Here is a 26,157-nt window from a genome sequence, read left to right as displayed (position 1 = left end):
CAGAGAGTTCCATCCAATCTGCCATCAATATCAACGTTGGCTTTTGATGATGTTGATGGGAAAGGCCATTCAACAAAACAGCCTTTCTCTGCTAATTAATTCCCTTCGAAGAACTCTAAAGATCTTTAATTACACAGTTTGAAAAGCAGCAGTCACCCGATCGGGGCGATCACCCTTGTGGCGTTCCTCGCTCTGCCCACCTGAACGAAATATTTTCTTGTTTTCTGGGCTTCGAACACCTAGGATGGTCTTGCAGTAAATCCTGTCAACTCTATGCCTTATACAAGTGCTCTGATGTCAGGTAGAAAGAATGCCACCTACAGCTTAATGTCTGAAAAAAAAATTCCTAGGGCTGCAAACAAGGAAGGGTTTTGTCTCCTTAATGCCCAGTGTGCGATCGAGTGGAGATAGTGCCTCCATCCATAATCTATGAGTGAAATTAAAGTTGCTGAAAGACATGGGGTAAACCAGAAGCCTTTGTTTCTTTACCAAACATGAAAAAAAAATTAAACCACTAAATGTTTTAGCAGATTTACTCAATTTCCAATTAAACCACAAATCTTTTATTCTAGAGCTCCAAGAAATCTGTCCCCCTTTCTTTCTCTTCTCTCCCTTACTCTCTCTACCCATCTTTGAATGCACACACATGTGCAATATGACATAGCAAACCAAACCATTATACAAGTGTGTGTGTGTGTGTGTGTGTGTGTGTGTGTGTGTGTGTTTATCCCCAGTGTTTGACCTGCAGGAAAATGGGGGTGAAGAGAGGGCTATACAGTCTTGAAGGTGAAGGTGAAGGAGGCCAGCTCAGTGGTGGCTTGGGGGTAGGTCCTAGACCAATCTTTGGAGAAACCCCAGTAATCCACCTCCTCCCCCTTCCCAAGCCCGAAAGGTTCCATTGCCCCCAGCAGGTCCAGGCAGCAGGCTAGAGAGCAGGGAGGGCACCAGATCTGCTGTACAAGAGCACCCTCTGCCAGCTGGCACTGAAGACTGGCTGGGAGGCCTGTGGGCCAGAGACAGGGAAAGGGCAGGGCTGCACAAAGCCTGGGGCTGGAGGCCAGGCTGGAGAGATTCTATCTTCAAACCTAGACGGCACACTCACCTCTGAACAATAGCCGCGCAGGCAGGGGCGATGCTGATTTCCAAGGGCTCTTCACACTAATCCTCCCCCCACATCCAGTCCCTAGGAACCCGAATGGTCCTCCAGACACCCATTCAGTAGAAAATAACGGGTGATTTTTGCCCTTGTCTCCCGAGATCTCCGGTGAGCAGCGCTGTTCTGGCTGACATGTGTTTGTAAAGATAAAGCACGGGGCTACTTTGGGGCCCTCCCAGGCTATTACAAAGAGTGAACGGTGCCAGCTTGGGCTCTGTGTGGCTTTTCAGGATTGAGCTGTTACTTTTTTTTTTTTTTTTTTCTTAATATGCAACTCTTTCTGAAAAGGATTTGAAACAACTTTGAATAAAGACAAACACAATAAGGTCATTCAACTAAAATTAAAAAAGCATGCCTTGGAAAGGAGAAAGGAACAAGCATTGGTTATAAAATGTAATAGAGTCCTTATGAATTAGCATCAGATCACACCCTGAGCTTCCTGGCAGCCAGTGCAAAAAGGATACCCAACTGAATGGTTTATACAATCAAGGAAGGAAGGATGGCTTCCTGAAAGATGAGTTCTCCCTTTCTGCTTTGTTTTAGGACAATTTGTATATTGAACTCTAAACACATCATATATAATTATGTTCTCATCAAATCATGAAATTATGATTGCCAAGCTCTGTTCTTATACAGCAAATACAAAAACAGCTCTGGTGCACTTGTTTCTTTTGGGGTTTGTTTTTATTTTTGTTTTTTTATTGTTTCTTTGTTTGTGTTTGTTTTTGAGACAGGCTCTCACATAGACCTGAGTGGCTTTAAATTCACCATGTAGCCTATAGTGGTCTTCTGGCTCAGCACCCTACTCTCACCCTCATGTACTGGGATTACAGAGGTGTGCCACGATGCCTGGCCTTGATGTACCTATTTCTTGCTATAAATCTTTGGCATTTGTCAGTAATGGTAACTCTTAATCGGAGCAAAGAGAGGAAGGTGGAAAGCAACTTGACCAAGGTGATGCAGGCTCCTGGTATTTCGTTAGCTATTTGTGAAATATTTACTAAATGTCAGGTTCTAGATAGATGTACAGATTATAAAAGAAATGAGCAAAACCCTCCTGTAGGGAGGGGTGTAATCTAACCAAATGCTTGAAAACCCCTGTGTCTCCAGAGGGCTGCATGAGCAGGTGTAAGAGATAAGGGGCTTTTGAATTTACGTCCTGGGAATCCTTCACAGACAGCAAGGGAAAGCAAGCGCACTTGCCTGGCTGCCTTTACTATTTTGTGGATAAGCGTGTCTGTCCCATTACTGCAGCAGCGGTGAGGAGGGTGATGGTGATGAGGGTGAGCTATGGTTGAGCAGAGTAAGGGCACCTACTCTGCTCTTTACCAACCCACAGCTGGCTTCAATCGGCTGGCCACGGTAGTTCTGAGAGTCGTAAAGATTTCCTGGCCTCCTTCTCTTGGGTTGCAGAAAGCTTGGTCTCTATGCCAAGCAGCAGACTTCTTTTCTGTCCTATTAGCCAGAACTATCCATTCCACCTAAATGGACTAAATGGATCCAACCTTAGACCGATCAGCTGACTGATGGCGTTCTGTTCCTGCGGTGATTGGCGAGTGGGAAAGATTACCTGCCCTGAAGCATAGCTGCTGGGTCCTTCAACAGCAATTCCCTGGGATGTGAAGATTTGAGTAGTGAAGAAGTTGTTGAAATATCTGTCTGCTTGGCTTCAGTGAAATCACTTGCCTTATTTCTAGAGCCAGATTTAGTTATTTTCCTTTTTTTTGATGCTTGCTGACCTTGACATAACAGCAATCTTTCTGCCTTAGCCTACTATCCCAGGATTACAGGTGTGTGCCACCAGTATTTTCCTTTCACTGCTACATTAGTCAGGATGCTTTAGCAAAGCAGAACAGGCAGTGTATAGGTAGGTAGATAGATAGATAGATAGATAGATAGATAGATAGATAGATAGATAGATGGAAAGGGGATTCCCCAGAATGACTTAGAACCAACAGAGGGCTGACCACATGCACACTGATAGCTGCTCAGTCTTTGAAGCTGGGTACCTTTCGTACCAATATAGTGTCAAAGGCCTAGAAGAGGCTTGGAGAGTGGCTGGTCTGAAGTCCCTGGTTGGAAGGCAGAAGAAGCTGGATTCTGACATCAGTGGAGGATAACATCATCATCACCATTATCATTGTTATTTATTTAAAGAAATATGAGGCTGGTATCAACTGATATTCTCTGCAAGAAGTTTATTAGGATGATAAGGAGGGAGTGGGAGGCAGGACATGGTGGGGAGAGAGAAAGAAAAGGGAAGGGGAAGGGGGCACCCCGAGAGAGAGAGAGAGACAGAGAGAGAGACAGAGAGAGAGAGAGAAAGAGAGAAAGTAAGAGAGAGAAAGAAAGAGTGTAAGAGAGCGACCACGTGTCAGGGTAGGCCCTTTAAAGGGGAAGGTAACCATGCCTTCCAGGTGTGGCCACCTGGCTGGCGACACATGATGACATCACAGGAGCAGGTTGTGCTCCAAAATACTAACAATCATCACCACCATTATCATCACCATCATCATCACCCTCATCCCTGCAGGTGCTGCTGCAGTTATGGGACAGACACATAATAGGAAAGGTGGCCAGGCAAGTGCCCTCGCTTTCCCTTGAAGCTCTTTGTGTTTGGCACCCATCCAAAGATCCCACCCACTCTGGGGAAAGAGGGCCTTTTCTCCTCAGTTTTTCCCAGAAATTTTTTTTCTCAAATATTTTTTCTGGGAAAATATTTTTTCCCAGAAATGCCCCCTGAAACCTTTCCAGAGGCATGTGTGTTGTTCAGTCTATCAAGCTGACAACCAAGGTTAACCATTACAGCACCTTTCTTAGTTTACGCTTTTATTTCTGTTTGTGCCTATTTAAAAAAAAAAAAAAAACAAAATAAAACAGAATTATACCAATAAGGCATCCTATTTCTGATTGTACCCACTATCAACATTTAGTTCATCTTCCAATTGTTATTAAAGTAATTTATGACAGTAAATATATTATGCTGGAAGGGAGGAGTCCTCAGTCATTGACAAGGTGCCTTACTCAAGTAAATAATCTACCACCCATGCAGGCAACCCTAATTAAATGTAGTTTCTCACACACACACACACAGAATAAGAGAGAGAGAAGAGGGGCTGGAGAGATGGATTGGTGGTTGAGCAGCCAACTAAAGTTAGTTCCTTGCACATGCACGGGGCAGCTCACAGTCCCCCTCTTCTGGCCTCCAAGGACACTGCACACATGTCCATAGATACACCCATATGCATACTGAAAGGTAAAAATCAATCTTTTAAAAAAGACATAGAAGGAGAAGGCTTTTGACAAAGAGGAAGGAGTCTGGTGATGGGGGAAGGAGATCAAAGTTATATATTACGTTGTATGTATATAATGTATGTATGTATGTATGTATGACAAGAAGCTGAGGCTTAGAGGCATATGCTTGGAGAAACTAAAGTGGACAACAGTCCATTTTGTCAGTCTTCCAGGAATCACACTTATTTATTTATTTATTTATTTATTTATTTATTTATTTATGGTTTTTCAAAGCAGGATTTCTCTGTGTAATAGCCCTGGCTGTCCTAGACTTGCTTTGTAGACCAGGTTGTCCTTGAACTCACAAAGATCTGCCTGCCTCTGCCTCCTGAGCACTGGGAATTACATATTTAACAACAAGGTAGCACTATATAACTGTTGGAATGGCTAAAACTCAAAACACTGACATCAAGTGCTGGAAGGATCATTCAGTGATGCAGGAATGCCGGGTGGCTTCCTCCCAGACAGCTCAGGAAGCCGCCATGGCCAGGAGCTCATTCCAGACTGAACTCTGGTCAGCCTGAGAAGCATGCTGAAATCTAGCTAGGTTTATCCATGAAGAGAAGGTTTGAAATAATCCCCGTCCCATGAATAAATGAAGTTTCTTATCCCAGCCTCCTCCTGTATCCTTTCTGTTTATCAGGGTGCCTGATACACAGCAAATGTACCTTGGACATTCACTTAAGTAAAAAAATAAAATGAGGGTGTCTGTATTAAACAGTTACACTTGCAGCCTTTTTTGAGACCGTTTTGTTAAGTAGCCCAGGCTAGCCCTAAACTCAGGATCTTCCTTCTTCAGCTTCATAAGTCTTGGGATTACAGATGTACGCCAGTCCCTTTCAGGGATTTCCATCTTCACTCTCTCTCCTTGGTGTGCACATTAGCTTGAAAGAGCATGTAGGACAGAATTCTGAGTTCTAATGCTAAGTTGAAGAAAGTGATTCAGGATTAGTATCCAAGAGCTCACACTTTCCCTGTCTCAGAGCTAAATCTACTGTATCATTATCCAGTTCAATAGTCACAATAGTCTTCCATTTCAGAGAACAGGCTCATCAAAGTAGTCACTGGCTCTGGGTTACAAAGTTTAGAGATGGGACAGCCTGGGCTTGCGTCCAACTTTACTGGGCCCTGAGACTCCTTAAATGTTCTGCAATGCCAGGGGACTTCCTAATTTTCTGGGTTAGAAACCTTGCAAAGCGTCTTGTGAAACAAGTGTGTAATTTTTGGAATGAAAATGGGCTCTCTGTTATTTAAATAAGAACAATGGCTGGTTTGGTGGCCGAGCTTGTAAGGGCACATGACAGCATGAGTTCCATCCTTGGAGTTCCCATGGCAGAAGAGGCTTAGTGCCCACAAGTTCTGCTGGGAGGATGCATGCACCCCTCATACACAATAAACAAACCAACAGGGACAAGGTGACACTGGGGCTCACCTTGGGGTGGGTGGACTCTCAGATGAGTTCACATCTGATGCCATAGCATCAGCAACGGGAGGTGCTGACACAGCACAATTGCCTCTGTCCTGGCTCACGTATATACACGCATGACTTCCACCTTTTTCTGGAAGCCCTTTCAAAGAGGCGTTGGTCTTTGAAATCATGGCTCTAGAAAGTGGTAGTGGTGAGAATTTTGAGACTAGAATCCATAACTCTTCAATGAGAAAATCCTCTGTGTCTGACTTCACAAGATGACAGGCTGTGATTCAGCACAAAACCCACCAAGCCATGTTTGTAGAGGGGTAGAAGATTCATGTCATGTATTCCAGGAAGCTGTGATCAAATCATAAGAAGGCAAAGCGGCACACAGACACAAGAGCCGGGCCCAGTCTGTGACCCCCAAGGTGGAAAGGCTGGTAAGATAGGTGACCACCCTAAGCTTTGCTCATCATTGTCCTCAAGTGTCTTTGTGGTAGGCTCTTGACTATTGCTGTGTACATAGGGGAAAACACATTTGCACATCTTGACCCAAGTTTTTTTTTATTTTCCCCCTTTAAAAATAGTTATTTTATTTTAAAATTTTTATTAGATGTTTTCATTTTATTTTATATGTTTTGCCTACATGTATGTATGTGTACCACAGGTATGCATGGTGCCTGCAGAGGTCAGAAGGGGGAACAGATCTCCTGGAACTAGAGTTAGGCATGGTTGTAAACCACCACGTGGATACTGTGAGCCAAACCCAGGTCCTCTGCAAGAGCAGCAAGTGCTTTCAGCCACTGCGAAGTCTCCAGCCTCGACCCAAGTTTCTAAAGTAATGCCAAGAGTTTATCCAACAATCCTTTGTTGGAAGGTGTTTTCTCACAGAAGTGGAAGTAAGGGGAGCCATGAGAAGCAGACTGTTTGGAGGTTTATCAAGGAAGGTCTTCCTCTTCAACATGGACGTTCAGCTGCCAGAGGAATAAACACCTGCGGTTCATGAGTCACTCAGTCTGGGGTACTCTGTTCTTAGAGTCCAAATGGACTATCGAGAGAAATGAGTCAGAGGAGCTCAGACCCTGTCTCAGGAGGTGGTGCAACCCCTTCAGGTGGATTCTGAAGGAGCACTTCCTGTGCACTGCTTTGAGCCCATGCCATCATTCAATTGTCTCAAGCCCAAACGCACACATTTTACAAATGGAGAGGTGGAGGCATAGAGATATCTAATAACAGGGAGGAGACAACTGAGAAGAGAGCTGGGCTCACAAATCCCCTGCCTCGGAGCTCAAGTTCTCCATCACATGCCACTCACCAGCTCTTACTCAGTGTTTCCCAACAGGGCTGCCTCGAACCACAGGGAGCAGGGGTGCTGCACCTCAGTAAAGCTGGAGGGGGAAGGCCAGGCCCCACCTTATTAACCTGGATAATGGGCCGCCATCTCAAGAGCAAAGTGGGGAATGCTCAAGAAACCAAAGGGCCCGCCAGAGAGCAGACTTGGTGGGGAATGTTTGCGGGTTTCATGTGGTTCACTGATCTTCCTAGAACACTGCTGATAATGAAAAAATCACAGCTCTGTGTGGGACGGTTTCCATACTCTTCAAAGGTAAGAAGGTAGGACTCCCACGATGAAGCTAAAGCTGGATGGACGTGCCTAATGAGGATTTAAGAACTTTGTGAAGGAGGTGGGAGGTGCTTCTTGCTAAAGGCCAGTGGACGACCAGGACAGAGGCAATGTCTGGCCGGCAAGCACATCACCAGAAGAAGAAGGATCTGGGCACAGTGAGGCAGCTTTCCGAGTTACGGACACTCTGCACCCGATATGAACTGAAGGAGAAGAGCAGCAAAGAATCAGTGTCACGTTACTGAGGTCCCCTCTGGCCTGATGCCCCTCAAATATCCAGAGCACACAGTGATGTGGAGGTGTGGTGGCTGGAGGCACTCAGCAAGCCTATGAGTGCATGCTCCAAAGGGAGCACATGCTGTCAGCGCCAGGCCTACACAGGCTGCTGCGATGGGGACTGCGGGCTCTCCGGAAAGATCAGGAAGCAGCATCCTTCCCACTCTCGCCCTCCACCCAAGTCAGGAGAACATTAAAGACCAAGACCAACATTAAAGCCTCAGCTGTGTCTCACTCGGTCGGAACCAGGTTACTCACAGATGTCCAAGAAAGGAGTCAACGTTGTATGCTGCCACTCACCTGTCTTCGACACTCCTTCCACACGAACAATCGGCCCTTTTGGCTTGTTTTGGCTTTCTGATACCTCTTTTTTTTTTTTTTTTTAAGATTTATTTATTATGTATACAACGTTCTGCCTGCATGTACACCTGAACACGAGAGTCCATTACAGATGGTTGTGAGCCACCATGTGGTTGCTGGGAATTGAACTCAGGACCTCTGGAAGAGGAAGCAGTGCTCTTAACCTCTGAGCCATCTCTCCAGCCCCCATTTTTTTTTCTGATACCTCTTATCATGTCACTCAAGGTGACCTCGAACTCTTTGCCTCATCCTCCAGAGCTATCCAGAAACAGCTGCTGCTGCTTCGCCTCCTTCTCTTTTCCCTCCTCTTTTGAAGACAGGGTCTCATTCCGTATCTCTGGCTGCTCTAAGCCTCGATATTTAGAACAGGCTGTTTTTGAATTCGCAGAGATCCTCCTGCCTCTGCCTCTCAAGTGCTGAAATCAAAGGCATGAATCACCACTCCCGGCTTGTAATTGCTTCTTTTACCTATCTTACGCCTGCAAAGACAGCCATGAGTTACGGCTTCTTTTCTTTTCTGTTTTTTGTTTGTTTGCTTTCTTTTTGCCTGTGTTTTGGAACAAGGTCTGCTTTAGCACAGGCTATCCCAGAACTCCTTATGTAGCCGATGAGGACCTTGACCTCCATTTTCTTATCTATACCTCCCAAGTGCCGGAGATTACGGGCATGCTCCGCAAGTCCTGGCTTGTGTTTCATAATCCTTGACATGTAGCAAATGGTGAAAAATAAGTGAGAAATGATAAGATTAAATGGCCAGTGTCCATGGTGAAAGTCATAGGATCTCAAAACTTCGTGACATCTGGCCTGCTCCCCTTGGGTAGAATGAGATAGCACCGGCTGATGTCAGGGGCCCTTCCTCTGCAGGACTCACAAGGTGGCTCTCCAAGAGGTCAGTCTCCTTCAGCGGCTTGAGGTGTATGCAGCCCAGAGGGATTGCCTCGCTGAGTCTTTCTGCCTCTGTGCACTGCCTGTCCCTTCAGCAGTCTGAAGGTTTCTCTTGTACTATCACAGTCACTACCTTTCTTGCTGACTTTCAGCTTCGGCAAGCCTTGGAGCAGTGTATTTCTGGCAGTCTTTATGGGGTCACTGGAGTGACTTGGAAGTTATTAAAGCAGCTCTGTACCTGCAGCATGACTTTGCTCCAGGCCTGCAGAATCCTGAGGAGGAATGGACACTCAAGTCATGGCCTCTCAAGCGCATGGTGGAAAACCAGAAAGTGTTCTGTTGGTTACCTCTTATCAAGATTTATTTATTTCTTTATTATGTATACAATAGTCTGACTGCATAGACCTGCACCCCAGAAGAGGGCACCAGATCTCATTGTAGATGGTTGTGAGCCACCATGTGGTTGCTGGGAATTGAACTCAGTACCTATGGAAGAACAGCCAGTGCTCTTAACTTCTGAGCCACCTCTCCAGCCCACTCCTCTCTCTTCTAATCAGTGCACTGGTGAATGTATTCTGGCCTGGTAAAATCAGTCTTACACAGTAGTCTTTGCTTGGCCCTCTGTTGTCTATATGAAGGAAATAGGGAGGTCCCATCACCCTTTGCTTTTCTTTTTCCCCTTCTCTTTCTCTCCTTTCCTTCTTCACTCCTTTCTTTCTTTCTTTCTTTCTTTCTTTCTTTCTTTCTTTCTTTCTTTCTTTCTTCCTTTTCTATCTATCTATCTATCTATCTATCTATCTATCTATCTATCTGTTTATTTATTCAGGGTCTCGTATGGCCCAGGCTGGCTTTGAACTCCTGATTCTCCAACTTCAGCCTCCTGAGTAGTGATGACATTACAGCTGTGTGTCACCTTGCTCAAATTCATTAATTAATTTCTAAATTCACATTTGTTTTCACCTCTAAAGGAACTCTTCGCTCTTGCAATTGTTTCTGCAATGTTTAAAGAACATTCAATCTAACCACCTTCCAGATGCTGTCTGTGCCTGTAGGGGAGAGAAATTAACACTGCTTCCCAGAGAGACTGAGGACATGATTAGAACTCAGTCATACAGAGCTCATGTGCCATCTGGGGGTAGCTGCGGTGGCACACACCTGCAGGCATGCACAGGTAGAAAGATTTAGTTTCTCTGTTGTTGCATAGCAGTTTCCTCTGAGATTGAAATGTTCCATCCTTCAGGGAAACTAGTTAAGAAGAAAGGTAAACTATTCAGAATTATCTCAGGAAGTCCCTGAAACTGACCAGATTCACTAGGCCCCTCCCCTCCCAGAGTAAGCAAAAGCTGTTGAAAGTCACTTCCAGAAGAGCTTAGCTGCTGGAAGACTCAAGACCAGACAAGCTGCAAAGAAGACCGCACCAGACCAGCTGCCTGGAAGAGGCTTAGATCAGCGTCATTTGAAAAGGACACTCCCCAGCCTGCGACTGCCAGTAGCCGGGGCAGTGTGCTCCAGGTTTCTTGGTTTTTGTGAGCTGTTGTTACCTATGCTGGGATGAGCTTTGCTAATGCAGCTGTCTTTGACTCGTTTCTGTAATTAGCCCCTCACACATACCCCTTTAAGTAATCCCAATCAAACTCCAGTTCCCTGACTTTGGTGCTATCTGTACTTTGGGCTATGGTGGTTGTGGGATCTTTCTCTTTCTTTCTTTCTTTCTTTCTTTCTTTCTTTCTTTCTTTCTTTCTTTCTTTCTTTCTTTCTTTCTTTCTCTTTCTTTCTTTCTCTTCCTTCCTTCCTTCTTTTCTTCTTTCTTCCTTTCTTTTCTTTTTCTTTCTTTTTTGTTTTGTTTTGTTGAGACAGGGTTTCTCTGTATAGTCTTGGCTGCCCTGAAACTCACTCTGTGGACCAGGCTGGCCTCAAACTCAGAGATCTGCCTGCCTCTGCCTCCTGAGTGCTGGGATTAAAGGTGTGCCTTTAATCCTCCCAGTTTATTGTGGGATTTCTAGCCGGGGTGAGTAATCTTGTGGCTTGTCTCCCAAGGAAAAAATCCTGTCGTACAGTACCTATGGTGACCAGTCACTGCCGAGCAGTGATGAGTGAGGCAGGTCCCCTGGTCTGGTGGGTGTGGATTCTGGCACTGAGCTGATTCTTCCTGCGATGGTTTGCAGTGATTCCCTGATTGTGGTGGCTTCCTGGGAGTGGCAGTGGTGTCAGGCTCTAGAGCAGTAGAATCCCATTGAGTCGAGGAGCTTCCCGGCTGAAGAAAACTGCAGTTCCAGAAGGTCGGGTCCTGTAGAGCTGAGTCAGCCCTGTCCATAATTCTGACAGCCATCTTAGCAAACCAGCTGCCTTCGGGTCTGTCCTTTACAAGGCAAAGCTCACTTACCTGGCTCGGAGAGGGTCATCTGCCATCTGTTATGAGTACAGCTTCTGACAGAAATGACATGAAAGAAGAAGTCACTGCCTAAGGAGAGCAGCACCGTTCAGACTGTTTCTTGGCAGGTGCAGCTTTTGGGAGCCAAAAGGCAGCTGTTGACATTTTGGGTGCACATGCAACTTTATGAGACTGTAACAATGGCGAGATTCTGGGGCAAACGGGAACTAGAGCTCTCCGGGCTCTCATTTCACAAGGCACTGAGCTCAGCCTGAGGCCTCTAGCAGAGGACCCTGCAGGCTGAATTCTGTTAACACCACCTTCCGGATGGCAAGCAGCCTCTCCTCCCTCAGCTCTCTCTGGTTCGCCCACACTTACTCACCCCGCACCCAGCACACGCTGGAGCGTACTAGGGAAGGAACTCTACACCAACAACGTCAAGGCTCCAAGGGGTCATGGCAGCAAGATGTGTGGTAGCTCACACATGTCCCTAGAAGAGGGACTCACTCGGCGAGCACAGGAAAAAAGGAATCCTGACAGCCAGGAGGGCGCTGACAGCAGAAGCAGGTCTGGGGGCAGATAAGTCATGAAAGGTCTAAGGAATAAAAGCCAGGTTTTCACCCTCACAAGGCAATCTGCTTGCTGAGCCACTGCTCCCTTTGTTCTCTCTCAAGAAACAAAATCTGTCTAGTGTCTTGAAGATTGCGTAAGAGTTGTTCACAGCACAAAATTCAAACCTACAAAGAGTGCAGGGCAGTGTTTCACAACCTTCCTAAGGCTGCGACCCTTCAGCACAGGCCCTTATGTTGTGGTGACCCCCAACCACATAGTTATTTTGCTGCTACTTCCTAACTGTGATTTTGTTACTGCTATGAATCATAATGTAAATATCTGATATGTGTCCCACAACCCCAGAGGGGTCCTGATCCACATGTTGAGGACCACTGGGATTCAGGGACCAGTGGGACCATGCTAACCCTTGGGCAGGTGTTCCTCCCTTACCAGCTCTGTGGCACTTCCCACCCATGATTCTCAGATCCCAGGGTCCTCAGGTGGCATCTAAATATATATGTATCAGAGCTCTAGAGGGTGAGAAGGGGTTGTGGGTGGTGACAGCCCGGAATTCCAGCCCACCCTGGAATTATCACCTGCAGAAGGTGTGATCAGCCAGCATGGATGGGACAGCCTGTGGCTGCCCATTCCCTGCCACTGGATACTCAGGAAACAATCAGTTCCTGGTAGGAAGAGGCCTATACCTTTTTTTTTTTTTTTTTTTGTTTTGTTTTTTGTCTTTAGTTTTTGCCTGTTAGGTTCTATTACATTCCATTTTCCTTCAGCTTTCCCTTGCAGTCAATTAGAGCACTTAGGGGTGAATGTTTGTTTATATATGTCATGTAGCTGTCCCTTCAGGGGTGGCTCTGTGCATCTGAGGCAGGAGACTGTGTTTGTGTTTTAAACTAAGTGGAACTGCCAAAAACCCCTCCCAGGTTTGTGGAAAGTTACCAGTGAGGAGTGCGCTTAGAGGGCCTGTGAGCAGCTCAGCCAGTGAAAGGCACCTGCTGCCTTTTGAGCCTGGAAGCCAGAACTGGATCCCTGGAACCTAAAAAACGTAGAAGGAACTGATGCCACCGTGTTGTCCTTTGACCTCCATGTACATGCTGTGGCATGAGTGCCCACACACACCAGACATACAATAAATAAATACATTTTAAGCCAAAATAAATACTAAAAAAAAAAAAAAAAAAAAAAAAAAAAAAAAAGAGAGAGAGAGAGAGAAATCTGTGCCAGCTGTAGGCGGAGAGTAAGCTTCAGGTAATCAGTGTGCTGGCAGTGCTCTTGTTCTCCGAGACTCACTCACGCCCTTCTTAAGGACTCTGTGCCCGTCTGTGATAGTTTTCGGGTATGCTGTGCCTTTTGCTGTAGGAATTAGCACCAGCAGCCTTCAGAATGACTTGCCAGCGAGCCCCTCCAGAAATCTGAAGACATAATTCTTTTCTTCTCCAAATTTTCCATCTCTAAGCCTTCTAATTCTCCTTCAAATTTTCATCTGTAAAGTTAATGCAATCCAATAAGAAAATAATGTGCTCTTGAGACGTTGACACGCTCAGAGCCATTTTATCCTGCCCTAAAGCCTGGAAAGTTTGAATTTTCCTCCAGATAAAAAACATTGCAGGAAATAATAGAATAATTCACTGTACTGTAACAATTAAATCCTGCAATTGAACATCATGCATTGGTAAACACATGCTCACGACAGCCGAAAGTCTCCCACGTACTTAGAGACAGAAACAAAGTTCTAAATCGAAAGCGTCTATTCCCAGCCACATCCCAAAATGTAAATAAGCATCCAAGCATGCGGCTACATATCTTTACAGAAGCAATTACAAACAAGCCTTATCATCTGTCCTGGGAAGTCTCCAGTGCACACAATCTTATCTGCTATGCCCCCTACTGGAAAGAGCACACAAGGCCGGCTGCATTATTTCTGATTAATTTTTGGCATCATTTCTCCATGTCTGCTTTAGGAATGCAAGGCGTGAAATTTATAGTAGCAGGTTTAATATTCCATCTAGCCAAAATGATTTCGCTACAAGGACTTTACCTTTGGTAGAATATTTTGGGTTGGCTCCCCCACCCCCTCAAGAATATAGATTGCTTCCTCCTTTGGTGGCAGCCCCCTGTCCAATTCTTTTTAAGCTGTCACCCAACTCGGTACATGGCAGGAAAATAATTTCATGCTGACGAAAATGTATTTAATTCCACATCTTGTAAGAATAATTACTTAGCATAATGCCACTTAAAATGTATTTTTATCTGCAAATGCTAATGAAGCTACAAAAGTCTGAATCATCTTTTGAAAGAATTAGGGTATTAAGGGTGCTTCGCCTCCACTCCCTTTTTCCCTGAAGAAGACTCCAGAACCCAGGGACTAATCTGTGAGTGGATCCTGCTGGCTTCGAGCTGGGTATGAGCCTGCTGGCTCTGAGGGGAATTGAAGCACGGAAGGCTTCCTTTGAGCCTCCCCAAGCTCTGGACACAGAGCATCAGGCTTTCTTAAGATGCCAGCTCCTCACCCAGGTCACCTGGATGGCCCCTGGGAGGGAGCGAGCATGGGCCCAGGGCTAATGCAGGCCACCTACCCTAATGGCCTGGCTAGTAGCAGGCTGTGATCCTTTGTCCTTAAGAATCTTATCTCTTTGATCACTGGTGCGCTCAAGTAGTAAAGACCACTGTCCTGTCTATTGTTCTGCCCGAGGGATGGAGAGCGGTCAACAAGAATGATAGAGAGTCAGGGGAAAGGGGTCGCTTTGTTTGGAAGCTTCTTTTAAAGCCTTTTTTTTGGAAAGGTTGCAGCATTACAGCAATGTCACGAAGCTTTTTCGGGGTAGATTATTCTATCTCCTTTGCACCTTCTTCACCTAGTGGAACGTTTCACACAATTCCACAGAAATGCACACCAGCACCAGGCTGTGGGCCACACCAAGGGCTGTTATCTCGCCACTGTACATTTTGCTGCCATGTCTATTAAGTCTTCTAGCTCTGTGACACCGTTCTCTGTTTCCTCTCATCGTTCACGTCATCCCTCTTCCATCCCTTCTTTGTTATGATCATGACAAATGGGGAAGTGGGAATGCTCCTTTGCTGTGGGAAAACAGCACTGATTTTGTAAAGATCTGACGCCATTAAGATCAGCCGAAGGACAGAGCATCAAAGAAGGCAGGCACTGAGGATGTGTGCAGCAGTGCCCCCAAAGGATGGCGCTGCAATCGACCCTCGGGGTCTACTGTACCCCTTTGTGGATTCATCAGGGTTCTAGATAACCTGAGAATGAGATGCAGACACCTCAGTGGGTGGAAACTTGTGAATTTGAGGGCAAGTAACCATGTTTTAAGCAGTGTTCCCAGACATTAGAAAGCACGTCAGATTTCCTTGCTTGAATACAATTTGGAATCCTATATAATTTCTAGACTTGCATTTTGCATTTTTTTTTTTTAATCTCCTTAAAGGGCAACTTCCTAAGGGTTGGGTTCTTGTGTCCTTGGTACTTGTCTGAAAGCTGCTCCTCAGGCCTGGCTCATTCTAGGAGCTCAGAAAATACTTAGTAAGGAAAGTAAATTTTAAAAAGGAGTGAATGAGTGGAGTGCTCATTTCCAAACAGATTTGCAGGCATGCCACTCTTCCCTACTCAGAAGTCTCTTCAGGCTGGATGTGAGAACCCAGCAAAGGCCATGTGTACACCGTGAGCGAGCCCTGAAAGTATGTGGAGATGTTGACAGGAAGGACTGTTCTTTGGGAAGTTCCTTAGTCCTGCAGAATCTGGATTATTTGTAGGAAACTCAATAGTATCAAATGCATAGATGGCAAATTCTGAGATTGAGAAGAGGAGGAGAGGGTGATAATGTTAGGTTTCCTTCTGGTGGTCCATAGGAAGGGTGGTCATTGAAGTGGGAACAGGACCATGTGGAATAAATCATAAACGCGGTTCTTACACATAATAGTGTCTATCTATCGCCTATCAATTATCTATCACTAGATTCGTTGCTTCTAGAGCAGTTCCAGAAAAGGCATGTGCTTCCAGAACAGTCTTCTCTCCCTCCCCCCACCCCGGGATGGTGAGTAGGGAAGCTGCGAAGGATTAATTTCTGTTCTTGATGCCAGTGGAGGCAACCAGGCACACACTATTTCATGTGCTTTCTCTGCAGTGGTCAGAAGGAGCATGAAGCTCCGCCTCTTCCGAGGACACGGCCGTGCCTGCAGGAAATAGCATCCAGCTGAGGAGGGGTTAGGGTGAGGTGAAGGTGTTTCTGAGGGTATTTTCTCAGATCAAGTGCACTATTAAAAAGAATGCAGTCTCGGGGCTGGAGTAGTGGCTCAGCATTTAAGAGCACTGGCTGCTCTTCCAGAGGTCCTGAGTTACATTCCCAGCAACCACATGGTGGCTCACAGCCATCTATAATGTGATCTGGTGCCTTCTTCTGGCGTTCAGGTGTATGTGCCATAGAGTACTTAAAAAAATAAATGAATACTTTTTTTTTTTTAAGAATACAGTCTCCACCAAAATTGCAGGCAAGTCACAAGACTGATAGAACTGTTCAGCACCATTAATGGGGGATCTTAGGAGACTGCTTTGAAATCAAACTCCAGTTCAGATTTAGTCTTGTACCAGTTCATACCTTTGTATACATACTTTGGTATACATTAGCTCACAATATTCAATGGAATTGGGCTCTTTAAAGCAAGTACTGATCTGCTCATGAGAGAACAGCGAGAGGAGAATGGCTGTGCCATTAAACACTGGGCCTGAGAAGCAGACTCACTCTGTGTCCTCAGACACACAGGAAGCACGTGGCAGTTTGCACGGTTACAGAGGAGGGGTCTTAATTTCATGAGAGGCACCAAATTTACTTGCCTCCCAAAGATGAAAGGCCAAAGTACTTTCAACTCTGAGTCAATATAAAGCTGAAGTGACCAATTCAGTTGATGGCAATTCAACTGATGGCTAGTGTTAACAAGACTTTGTTAAAATAATCTTTACTACTAAATTTTTTACAAATCATATGTAAAACTTAGCCAAATTGGAAGTAGCACTCTCATCAGCAGGGAACTGACTTGTAATTAAGAAGCTAAGCATAAGGGCTGGAGAGACAGCTCAGTAGTCAGGAGCACTGTTCTACTTGCAGAGGACCTGGGGTTTGCTTCCCAGCACCCACATGGTGGCCCACAACTATCCTCAACTCCTGTTCCAGGGAATCTGATAGCTTCTTGTGACCTCCTTGGGTACCAGACACACACACAGCGCATATACATACGTGCAGGCAAAACACTCATACACATAAAATGTTAAAATCAAAAAGATTTTGTAAAGAAGTTAGACATGTATTATTATAATATTTTATTATGTGTGTATATATAGTGTGTGTGTGTGTGTATGTGTGTGAGAGAGAGAGAGAGAGAGAGAGAGAGAGAGAGAGAGAGAGAACACATGCCATGACATGTATGTAGAGTGGAGAGGTCAAGGGAAAACTCTGTGGAGCTGGTTCTCTTTCTACATTTACCTAGGAGCTAAGAATTGAACCCAGGCCAGGCTTGTGTGGCAAGCAGTTCATCCACTGAGCCATCTTGCTAACTCAGTGTCTTTAGCATTTTAAATAAAGTAGTTGAACCAATCCGAAGAGTCATAAATACCAGCAGCTCAGGGTACTTTCTGGTAGTGTGGGCAAAGTCAAACTCCCAACTGAATGACCCCTCTTGGAGCTGGAGCAGTCTTCTGCAAGTATAGCTACGTTCTGAAGTTAGCCTAGGAGGGGGAAGAAATCCAAAAAGCAGCCCAACATTTTCCAAACGGAGCACCGGCTGCTGAGTCAGCTGGAACATAATTTATGCCAGTAAGTCCTTGGATGTCAAAGTGACTCTTATCATACAGAACCCTTTTAATTTGGACCTAGATTCCTGAATCTAGAAAGGGCAGGGAAATCTCCAGGGGAAATCCAGGGATGCATCTGGTCCTGCTAAAAGAAGAGAGAGAAAAGAAATCCTATACTGGAAGTTGGACCAGAGGAAGAAGTTTACGTATGGGTCTTCATTTCCTGTGACAAGGTGATCGTGCTTCCATGTAGGTCTTGTGTGTGTGTGTGTGTGTGTGTGTGTGTGTGTGTGTGTGTGTGTAGGTAGGTAGGCCAGAGGTTGATACAAGTGTCTTTCTCGATTGCTTTTCACCGTATTTTTTGAGATAGGGTCTCTTACTGACTCTAGAGCTCCCTAGTTTGACTAGACAGCCCAAGGCATCCTCCTGGCCCCGCTTCTCCAGTGCTGGGATCACACACACCTACGCCCTCTTCTGTTCTTAGAAGACAGTCTCACTCAGTGCAGAATGGCCTGTTCTTAGTAGGTCTCCTGACTCCTCCTGAGTGCTGGGAACATAGGTGTGAAATGCCACTCCCGGCTTAGGGGGATGAGTATGATGTGGAATTGGTGGTCCCTTAGGTAGTGATTCTGGTTTTAAGTTTTCCAAAGCCAGTCTCTTTGAAACGTGTTTATTTTTACCACAACCCTTAATAAGAAATACTTTATTCTTATTTTTAAGGCAGTGTCTTTGCTATGTAGCCCAGGCTAGCCCCAAACTCATGATTCTTGTGTTTCTGTCCCCAAGGCTGGGATTCCAGATGTATGCCACCATGACCTATAAGAGGCAAAGTCTATATTACAACCCAATCTATATATTTAGATGTAAACATCATACCTACCTTTAGCATGATGTTATACATACCCATGTGCATATACACAAATTGAACTGAGTTTCATGTCAGCTCAGATGCATTCTTCTGTTTTCCCTTTATTTCATTGGGAAGAAGATGGTCAGTTTTTACTTCGCTGCCTGTATGACCCACAGGCTGACAGGCACTCCCCGCACCCCGCACCCTGAGAGGCTGCCCTGGCCAAGGCAGCTAAGTGCACTGGGTAGTGGTTCACGTTCTGATTGCTGAAAGAAAGCAGTGGTGCCAAGCCCAGGCCTGGAAAATTACTATTCTATAACTTAAAACAGAAGCTCAGGAAGGACAACCACTGCGTGTAAACCCTCTCTACTAACAAGCCATGCTATTTCACAGTGAACTTCTGCTTTTCTGTGTGCAAATATTTCTTAAAGGTTTGTTTTTATGTGTACGAGTGTTTTGTCTGCATGTGTGTGCCTGCATGTGTGTGCCTGGTGCGGGAGGCTAGAAAAGGGCATTAGATTCCAGGGACTGGAATTACAGATGGTTGCAAGTTGCCACTTGGGTGCTGGGAATTGAGGTCCTTTGCAACAGCAAATTGACCCGACTCGCAGGCTAGTCAAACAGGATCTACCTGAAAGAGAGAGTGGGGATTGATAGGGACAGAGACGCGAAGAATGAGGACCAAGACAGGTTTCTGGTCAAGGTTCTGGTTTACTGTTCCTACAAGCAGCACTTACAAAGCAAAGAAACACAAATAAATCTTTTCATGATAACAGCATCTGTGTCACCTGGCAAGGCGTCCGAGGATTCACTCAAGGTAACACAAAGTTTGCTTTCTAGTTCCCAGGGTTGCACGGAGCTTGCTATCTACTTCTCAGGAACAGAACATCCCACTGCAAAGACTGCCAAGGATAGACCCTGAGAAACTGAACTTTAGATTAGACCCATATCTGCCAAGGTCAGAATGCAAAATTCCATTTACCAGACTCCTTTAGCAAATGCTTTTACCTTTGGAGCCATCTTTCTAGTCCCAAATACTTTTTTCTCTTCTTCTTCTTCTTCTAAAAAAAAAGACTTCCTTTGTACTTTCAAAAACATCATGATTTGGGTCCTCAAAATCATCAAGACCTGGTATTTTAATATCATGGGCAGTCCTGTCTTTTCAGGGTACTTGAGGCTCTAGGTAGTGAGCTAAAATTCTGGTCTAATTTCCCAGTGATCTCTTTAGTTTTTAACACACACTTTCACAGATGAGCAACAACTACAGTTATTATGGCTACTTCTGGTGGTTCATCCATGTAATGGAATAAATATTTCATTTAGTTAAGGAAATTTAAAGTTTCCATTTTATAATATTTCCTCACAGAATATTGTAATATGTAGCATAAACCAACAACAAGACTTGATTCCAGGGCTGGGATGTGGCTCAGTGGAGGGGTCTTGCTGTATTACATTTTGATCTATTGTACTTTTCTTCTTAAAACCAGACACAACAAATTCTAAACACCTAAATTAGGAGAATATGGGTTCCTGGTTTGGGCTTAGTTCTCTGTAATTTTTTTTTACCGCACCTGAATTTAAGATTTACCATAGCCTCGTGTAATGAAACATGGACAAAAGAGTCAGTGTTTGGATGATCTAAGCCAAGCACTGGGAGGGCAGCCTCTGGTCTACATGCTGGTCTTCTGACCATTATCTTGAAATGAGGCAATCTCAGCAACTGAAAATTTTAAGTATCTTCAAAATATCTTTTTGGCTGAGAATCAATTTCCCGCCACAGCACCCTGATTCTTCTAGCACGTTGCCCTGTTGGAGGCCAACCATTGCTGGCTTCACATTCATGACTTGGGGCCTCTCTCTGTCCTTCCCACCAAGCAGCACTTTCCTTTTAATAGCATGAGCTGAGCTTTCTAACACATGTTGCTTTGGTGCAGTTATTTCTTTTTGCTACAAAACAACAACCTTTTCAAGATATATCTAGCCAGCTTGCGTCCCTATATCCAGGTAAGCACACTGCACTACTCCTTAGCTTTGAAAGACGTCATCCATGCTCATCCAAATCAAACAGGCCTTGGGAGAGTCCTGACAATGACGTCTTCATCGAGCATGGGCGCAGCTAAGCCTCCACTCCTTGTTTGCTCTGCACGGCTGTGCCAAGATCTTGGCTTTTAATGCTCCCAGCATCCCTGGAAACATCACTTGTTTGGCGTATAAACTTAAGAATGGTTTTGCATTCACAACAGAATTTGAGGGTAAATAGAAATAGTGTGAATCTCTTAGGGTCTGGAATTATTTTCTTTACCCAGCCATAGCACTTGAGTAGTTCAGAATCTTATTACCCTATGATAGTGTATTTGTAAAATTATATCAGAAATAAAACAAAAGGATTTGCTGTAATAGGATTCATTCTTTTTAACCTTTGAAATTGAAGTTTTTTTCCTGAATATTAAAAGCACTCATTTTAACTAATGATGGAATATTAAAGGGAAGTATGATTAAGGAGTCACAATGTTTAACTTTTAATATATAAATATAAAAATCATATACTAATCTGATGACACCGAGTTATTAGCAGAGTATAATAACCTAACTCCTCTCACCCCAAAACTGGCTTTAATTAAATCTCTTAATGGCTAAACATCATCACTTCATCATCAGAAAACACAGAGAATATGAGAAAAGTAACATTTACAAACTCTATGCTTTCAAAATCTTGAGTACATTATAATGAATTTTCTTTTATTATGGCTACAACTCGAGTAACAGCACAAAATACATGTATTTTAAAAGGTCCTTTCACAAAACAAGAGGAAATAAATACCAGGAACTATACATGTTCCCACCACAGGAAGCAGAGAAAGTGGGATGTGTTTGGTGCTTTGCTAGTGAACATGGAAGCCACAATGCCCTCACCCTGAGCCCTCTGGTGTGGGCTGGCCTCAGGGCCCAGGCAGAAGGGCATTGCAGTGTGTGGACAGCCAGCCAGTTCTGCTAGCTCCCACTTTCTCCTCAGGCTAAACTCCAGGCAGAAGTTGGCTTTGTGGGGTTCCTGTAGATCTGCCAACCCACAGCACTCCAGGGACACCGAGGAGGATGCTGGCCAAATCCTGCATGAGAAGCCATCTCCTCACTCCCTCCTCAGCCTTGGAGGCTGCACTGAAGGGAGCCCTTTATCTGATTTTATGCTGTTATGCTCTAGCCAAGGAAAAGTAAGAGAAAGCAAGGAAAAACAACTTTAGCTTTACATGGGGAGAAAGGAAAGGAATCTTCAAAGTAGCTGATCTGGGAATGAAGGCTAACCAAGGCTAACCATCCTTAAACCTTAGCTCCATTTGATATTTTTTCATTTACCAATGGTTTTAAGGAGTTGAAATAGTTGTGATTTTATAGGTCTCACCTTCTATATTACTGCTTTGTCAAAAAGAGTGGTCTAAAGTCACTGCTGCACAAATATCAAGTAATCTCCATGCTATCTGCAAATACTCATGTGCAAAGCACACTCAGAAGGCAGACATGCCTACATGCTGACACACATTTAAAAGGTAGGTTCTCAAAGCTAGCTTGGTTGCCACTCGTGAGACTACTGCTAGAAAGTGTTCCTTCTAACAAATACTGCGCGTGTATGTAGATTCTCAGATGAAGTCACAGATACAGATGGATGTTCAGAAACAGCCACCACACAAACTCCATTTTTCTGAACCAATAAAGGCTTTCTGAAGAAATGTCTGAATTTTATTTTCCTTTTCCCTCAGAAAAGGGAAAATGATAATCTTACATAATTTTTCTCGAATGGATAGACTTAGACAATTTATTGATGCTTCCTTCAATTTTCACACCACACTGAGCTCCAACAGGTTTTTGTTTTAAGGTGAACCAGGTTTCTGGCTCTTCCCTGTGGAGAAGTTACTTTCAAGTCAGTGAAAGTTCTTGGCCCATGATTAAAAGTCTTTGCCAATTAGTACTCAACAACTTCAATTCAGTTTTTTCTGGTTCAAGATGAGCTGGAGCCTAATAAGGCTGTGATAAAAGGGCAAAAGGCACCGAGAGCCAAAAGCGGATTAATGAGCTCCTCCATGTATTTGTCTTCCTAACAGCTGAACTGTTACAACTATTGACACTCTTCAAACGGTTCCGCTCTGAACCCTGTCCAGGCACTGCAGGCTCCAATGGACATCTTCAAATCCAGAGAATGGAGGAGCAAGAGCTTCCCCTGTGTGATGCCAAAACCAACAAAGCCCCATGGATCAGGTAATGAAACTTCAGCTTTTCCCCCTTTGAGATTTATTTACTGGCAGCTGACAAGGGGCAAATTCAGCTCGAATTGTGCAGTCAAGGCCCTGTCAAGCTTTTAGAGGCACCCTTGTCTTGAAGCACCTTCATGACTGGCATTTCGCTCAAAAGCCCTCGGCGCTGGTCCTTAACAGCTTATGACATCACAAAGGACACTCCAGACAGATGCCTACATGGCATCCTGCAGCATTTTAAAAGAGAATTAGTGGTTTTAATTATGGTCGTAGTATGAAAGGGAACCATGCAAGCTCCACGGGAGACCTTTGATCAGACCCTTTTGCTAGTACAATGCCACGGAACTGTGACTATTCCTGGTAAGGGGCCTTTTCTTGCTGAATGACTCACCAGTGATCTTTGAATGCAGACAAGCTTCTAGCCCTCCCTCTTCATTAGTGAGCATTTCTATACAGGGGCCTATATAGTGCTTGGAGTCTAGGAGCTATACAATCGGGGGGGGGGGAGGGGGGGTGAGAATCCCTACAGATTCTGGCCTCTACTTAGGAAGTGCTGAAGGACTCTGAGTGACTTTATTCATTAAAACAGGTTGCTATTAATTAACTGTCATAATAAAATAAAGAACTATTATTATTTGCATTTCTTGCTATGTTCTCTTTAGTAATATGTATAAAAGATGCCTGTAACAGAAATGAATTTATTGAACAAGTTCCCCACCCCCACTCTTGCCCATGCCCCTTTGTGCATCTAGGCAGCGACTTACTAATTACTGGGTCTAGACCTGTGAATCCAAATAAATATGAAATTAATGAAGGACATATAAAATGACTTTTAATTTGCCCATTTCTGCAACTGAAATGAGCAAATATGAAATTGGCTTTCCTTTTCAGTGACTGCAGAACTACGACAATAAAACTCAAAGTTTAAAACCACAAACTTGATAATATATATAACAATTATAGTTAAAAGAAAGAAAGGCTTCTAACGAGGTATAACAAGAATTGTTTTTAGAAACTATCTCACTTGCAGGAAATAGAAAATGCCTTTGGTCTGGAATGAGTATTTTAAGAATTTACCTTTTTAAATGGATCCCAATAAGCATGGACCTTAAAGGACTCAGAGTCAACATTTTAGGTCTGTGGAGACAGTTTCTTCCTCTCATCTAGAACCTGCGGTCAGTCGCTCAGTGGAGACTGCAGATGTTTTGAATGCCTCTCATGGAAATGCTAATTTGGCAGTAGGAAATAAACACAGTTCTGCATAAGGCATCCATTTCAGCCACTAACGTGTTTCTGCTGTACATGATACTTATATCCAGGAGAGAACTGAGATTTCTCCTTTTTTGATACAGCTTCTTTACTTGAAGGAAGAACTTTGGACTTTAGACGCGTCTGAAGCAGCACTGTGAGCAGGGCTGCCACACTTGGCTGCCTCAGACCTTTTTTGTATCTCTTAGACTTCGCAGTTCTCTTCTTAGGTGCCTGAGAGCAGCTACAATGTCTGCTCGCTGCGGATCACTCTGAGCTTTCTGAGTGTAGAGACGAAAGTGTCTGATGGTTTCCGACAGCAGGACTTCAGGATCTGTGTCTCCCGCTGGCAGGCGCAGCATCCGCTCACAGGCGATGGCATAGTTCTTGTGCCAGTTCACTGGGTGCTCCTCCTGCAAGTACACTATCTCCTTATAAAGCTGGAAGACAGCAAATGGTGGGATTCCATTGTTACCTTGACAAATGTTCTCATTTTAAAACTAGAAAACAGAGAGGAATAATAACACAAGGGGGAGAAATTGAAGCAGCCTACAGTAAGAAATCTAATCGCTGCCAGACCATGCAGAAAATACAGGAAGCAACGTAATGACTGCGGTAGCGGGAGGCAAACATGCTCCATCTGAAACTGCTTCTGGAGCTTTGGACGCTGCAGGGCCCGAGACACACTGTGTCAGGACAAAATGCTCTTCCTCCAGAAAGATGTTTTGGGAAAGGATTTAGTTCTAACTGGAGGAAAGCTATTTACTCAACAGGCTAAGCAGCTAAACCTCTAAATTTAGCTGCTGGGGGGTTAAAAAAAAAAACACCTTTTTTAGTAGATAGTGTAGAAGAAAGAACTTGGCAGAATTAAACTTCTGTTTCACATTATTTATGTGGATTTCTCTCTACATGAAACAGCACTAGAACAATACAGTCCAAACAATTCCATTGTTGTCAGCTGTACTTGGCACAAGAGAATCAAGAGATCCCCTATAAAGGTAATGCTGAAAATCTTCACAGCACCCTACAATTTACCATCTTAATAGCCAAAACCTTGCCCACGGAAACTCAGAATTTTGATTCCCCAACTGCAGAGACAGTATTAATTGGATGCAAGCTGAACCAAAATATTTACCTATTCATCCATTTATTCCTTCCTGTGTGCGTGCCTGCATGTGCATGTGTGTGTATCTGCCATAATATACATGTGGCGTTCAGAGGACAACTTTTGGGAGCTGGTTCTCTCTTTCCACTGTGTGGGTTCTGAGGATCAAATGCAGGTCATCAGGTTTGGCAGCTGAGCCATCTTATCAGCAGTCTAGCATTTTTGATATTGAATTTTCCAGAGAGAATGCATCAACATTTAACAAATAAGCACCTAAGTGGAGACTAGTTTGCACAATGGAACATGATGCTTCCTTCTTTAGGAGTTTCATTGTCAAGTTAGTACTGCATAACTAGGAGTGTTCCAGTAGACTCTGAGGACAGACCAGAGTCAGGCTTTTTAAAGTAGGGCTGTGTTCACATTATCATGTAGTTGAAATGGACCACTTACATTATCTTCTTCCCTGTCTCCTCCAAAGCAGACAAGCAAATGCCTACTGTAAGACAGCATGCTTGTCAACAACTCCATAGCCTGTGACTGTCCTTTGGAGATTTAAAAACCCCAGCTGTCTTCAAGCTCCTTGTTTCCTTTATACTCTCCACACTGGTTCTGCCAGACACAACTCTACAGGCTGCCTTCCAAAATTGACTCCCTCACTGTTGAGTGGGGTACCCTGAAGGACTCTGCCTTTGCCCCTATAGTTGCCTCCTTATGCACCACCCTCTCTTCCTCACTTTCTTGGTCTCCCACCTGTTTGGCTAGCTCATCCTGATATTCCATCATAGCACCTCATGACATCTCTCCCCAGCCCTCGGCTCGGCTCCCTAGGTCCCACAGCACCTCTGTCGGCACACGGAAGACTCATCTGTGACTGAGGAGTGGCTCATCCTCGGCATCCTTCCTGCTGCCTTTGTGACAGCAGGGGCAAGGCCATTTCTAAGACCATATGTGGTACTGAGTACATAAATG

At 44.5% G+C, this 26,157-nt stretch overlaps 1 protein-coding gene across 2 annotated transcripts in view; it reads right to left on the bottom strand.

Moving 5' to 3' along the window:
* Positions 1 to 19,282: 19,282 nt before the first annotated feature.
* Positions 19,283 to 26,157, bottom strand: part of Tmem260 (transmembrane protein 260) — a 75,927-nt gene continuing 69,052 nt past the window's right edge. For both annotated transcript variants that reach the window (XM_021652345.2, XM_060382178.1), the window contains one exon: positions 19,283 to 24,523. In XM_021652345.2, the coding sequence (XP_021508020.1) occupies positions 24,269 to 24,523 (255 nt within the window). In that variant the 3' untranslated portion in view covers positions 19,283 to 24,268. The remainder of the gene's footprint in view (positions 24,524 to 26,157) is intronic.

Source organism: Meriones unguiculatus, chromosome 4 (assembly GCF_030254825.1).
Source record: "Meriones unguiculatus strain TT.TT164.6M chromosome 4, Bangor_MerUng_6.1, whole genome shotgun sequence".
Taxonomy (NCBI): domain Eukaryota; kingdom Metazoa; phylum Chordata; class Mammalia; order Rodentia; family Muridae; genus Meriones; species Meriones unguiculatus.
This window is presented reverse-complemented; position numbering and strand designations above follow the sequence as displayed.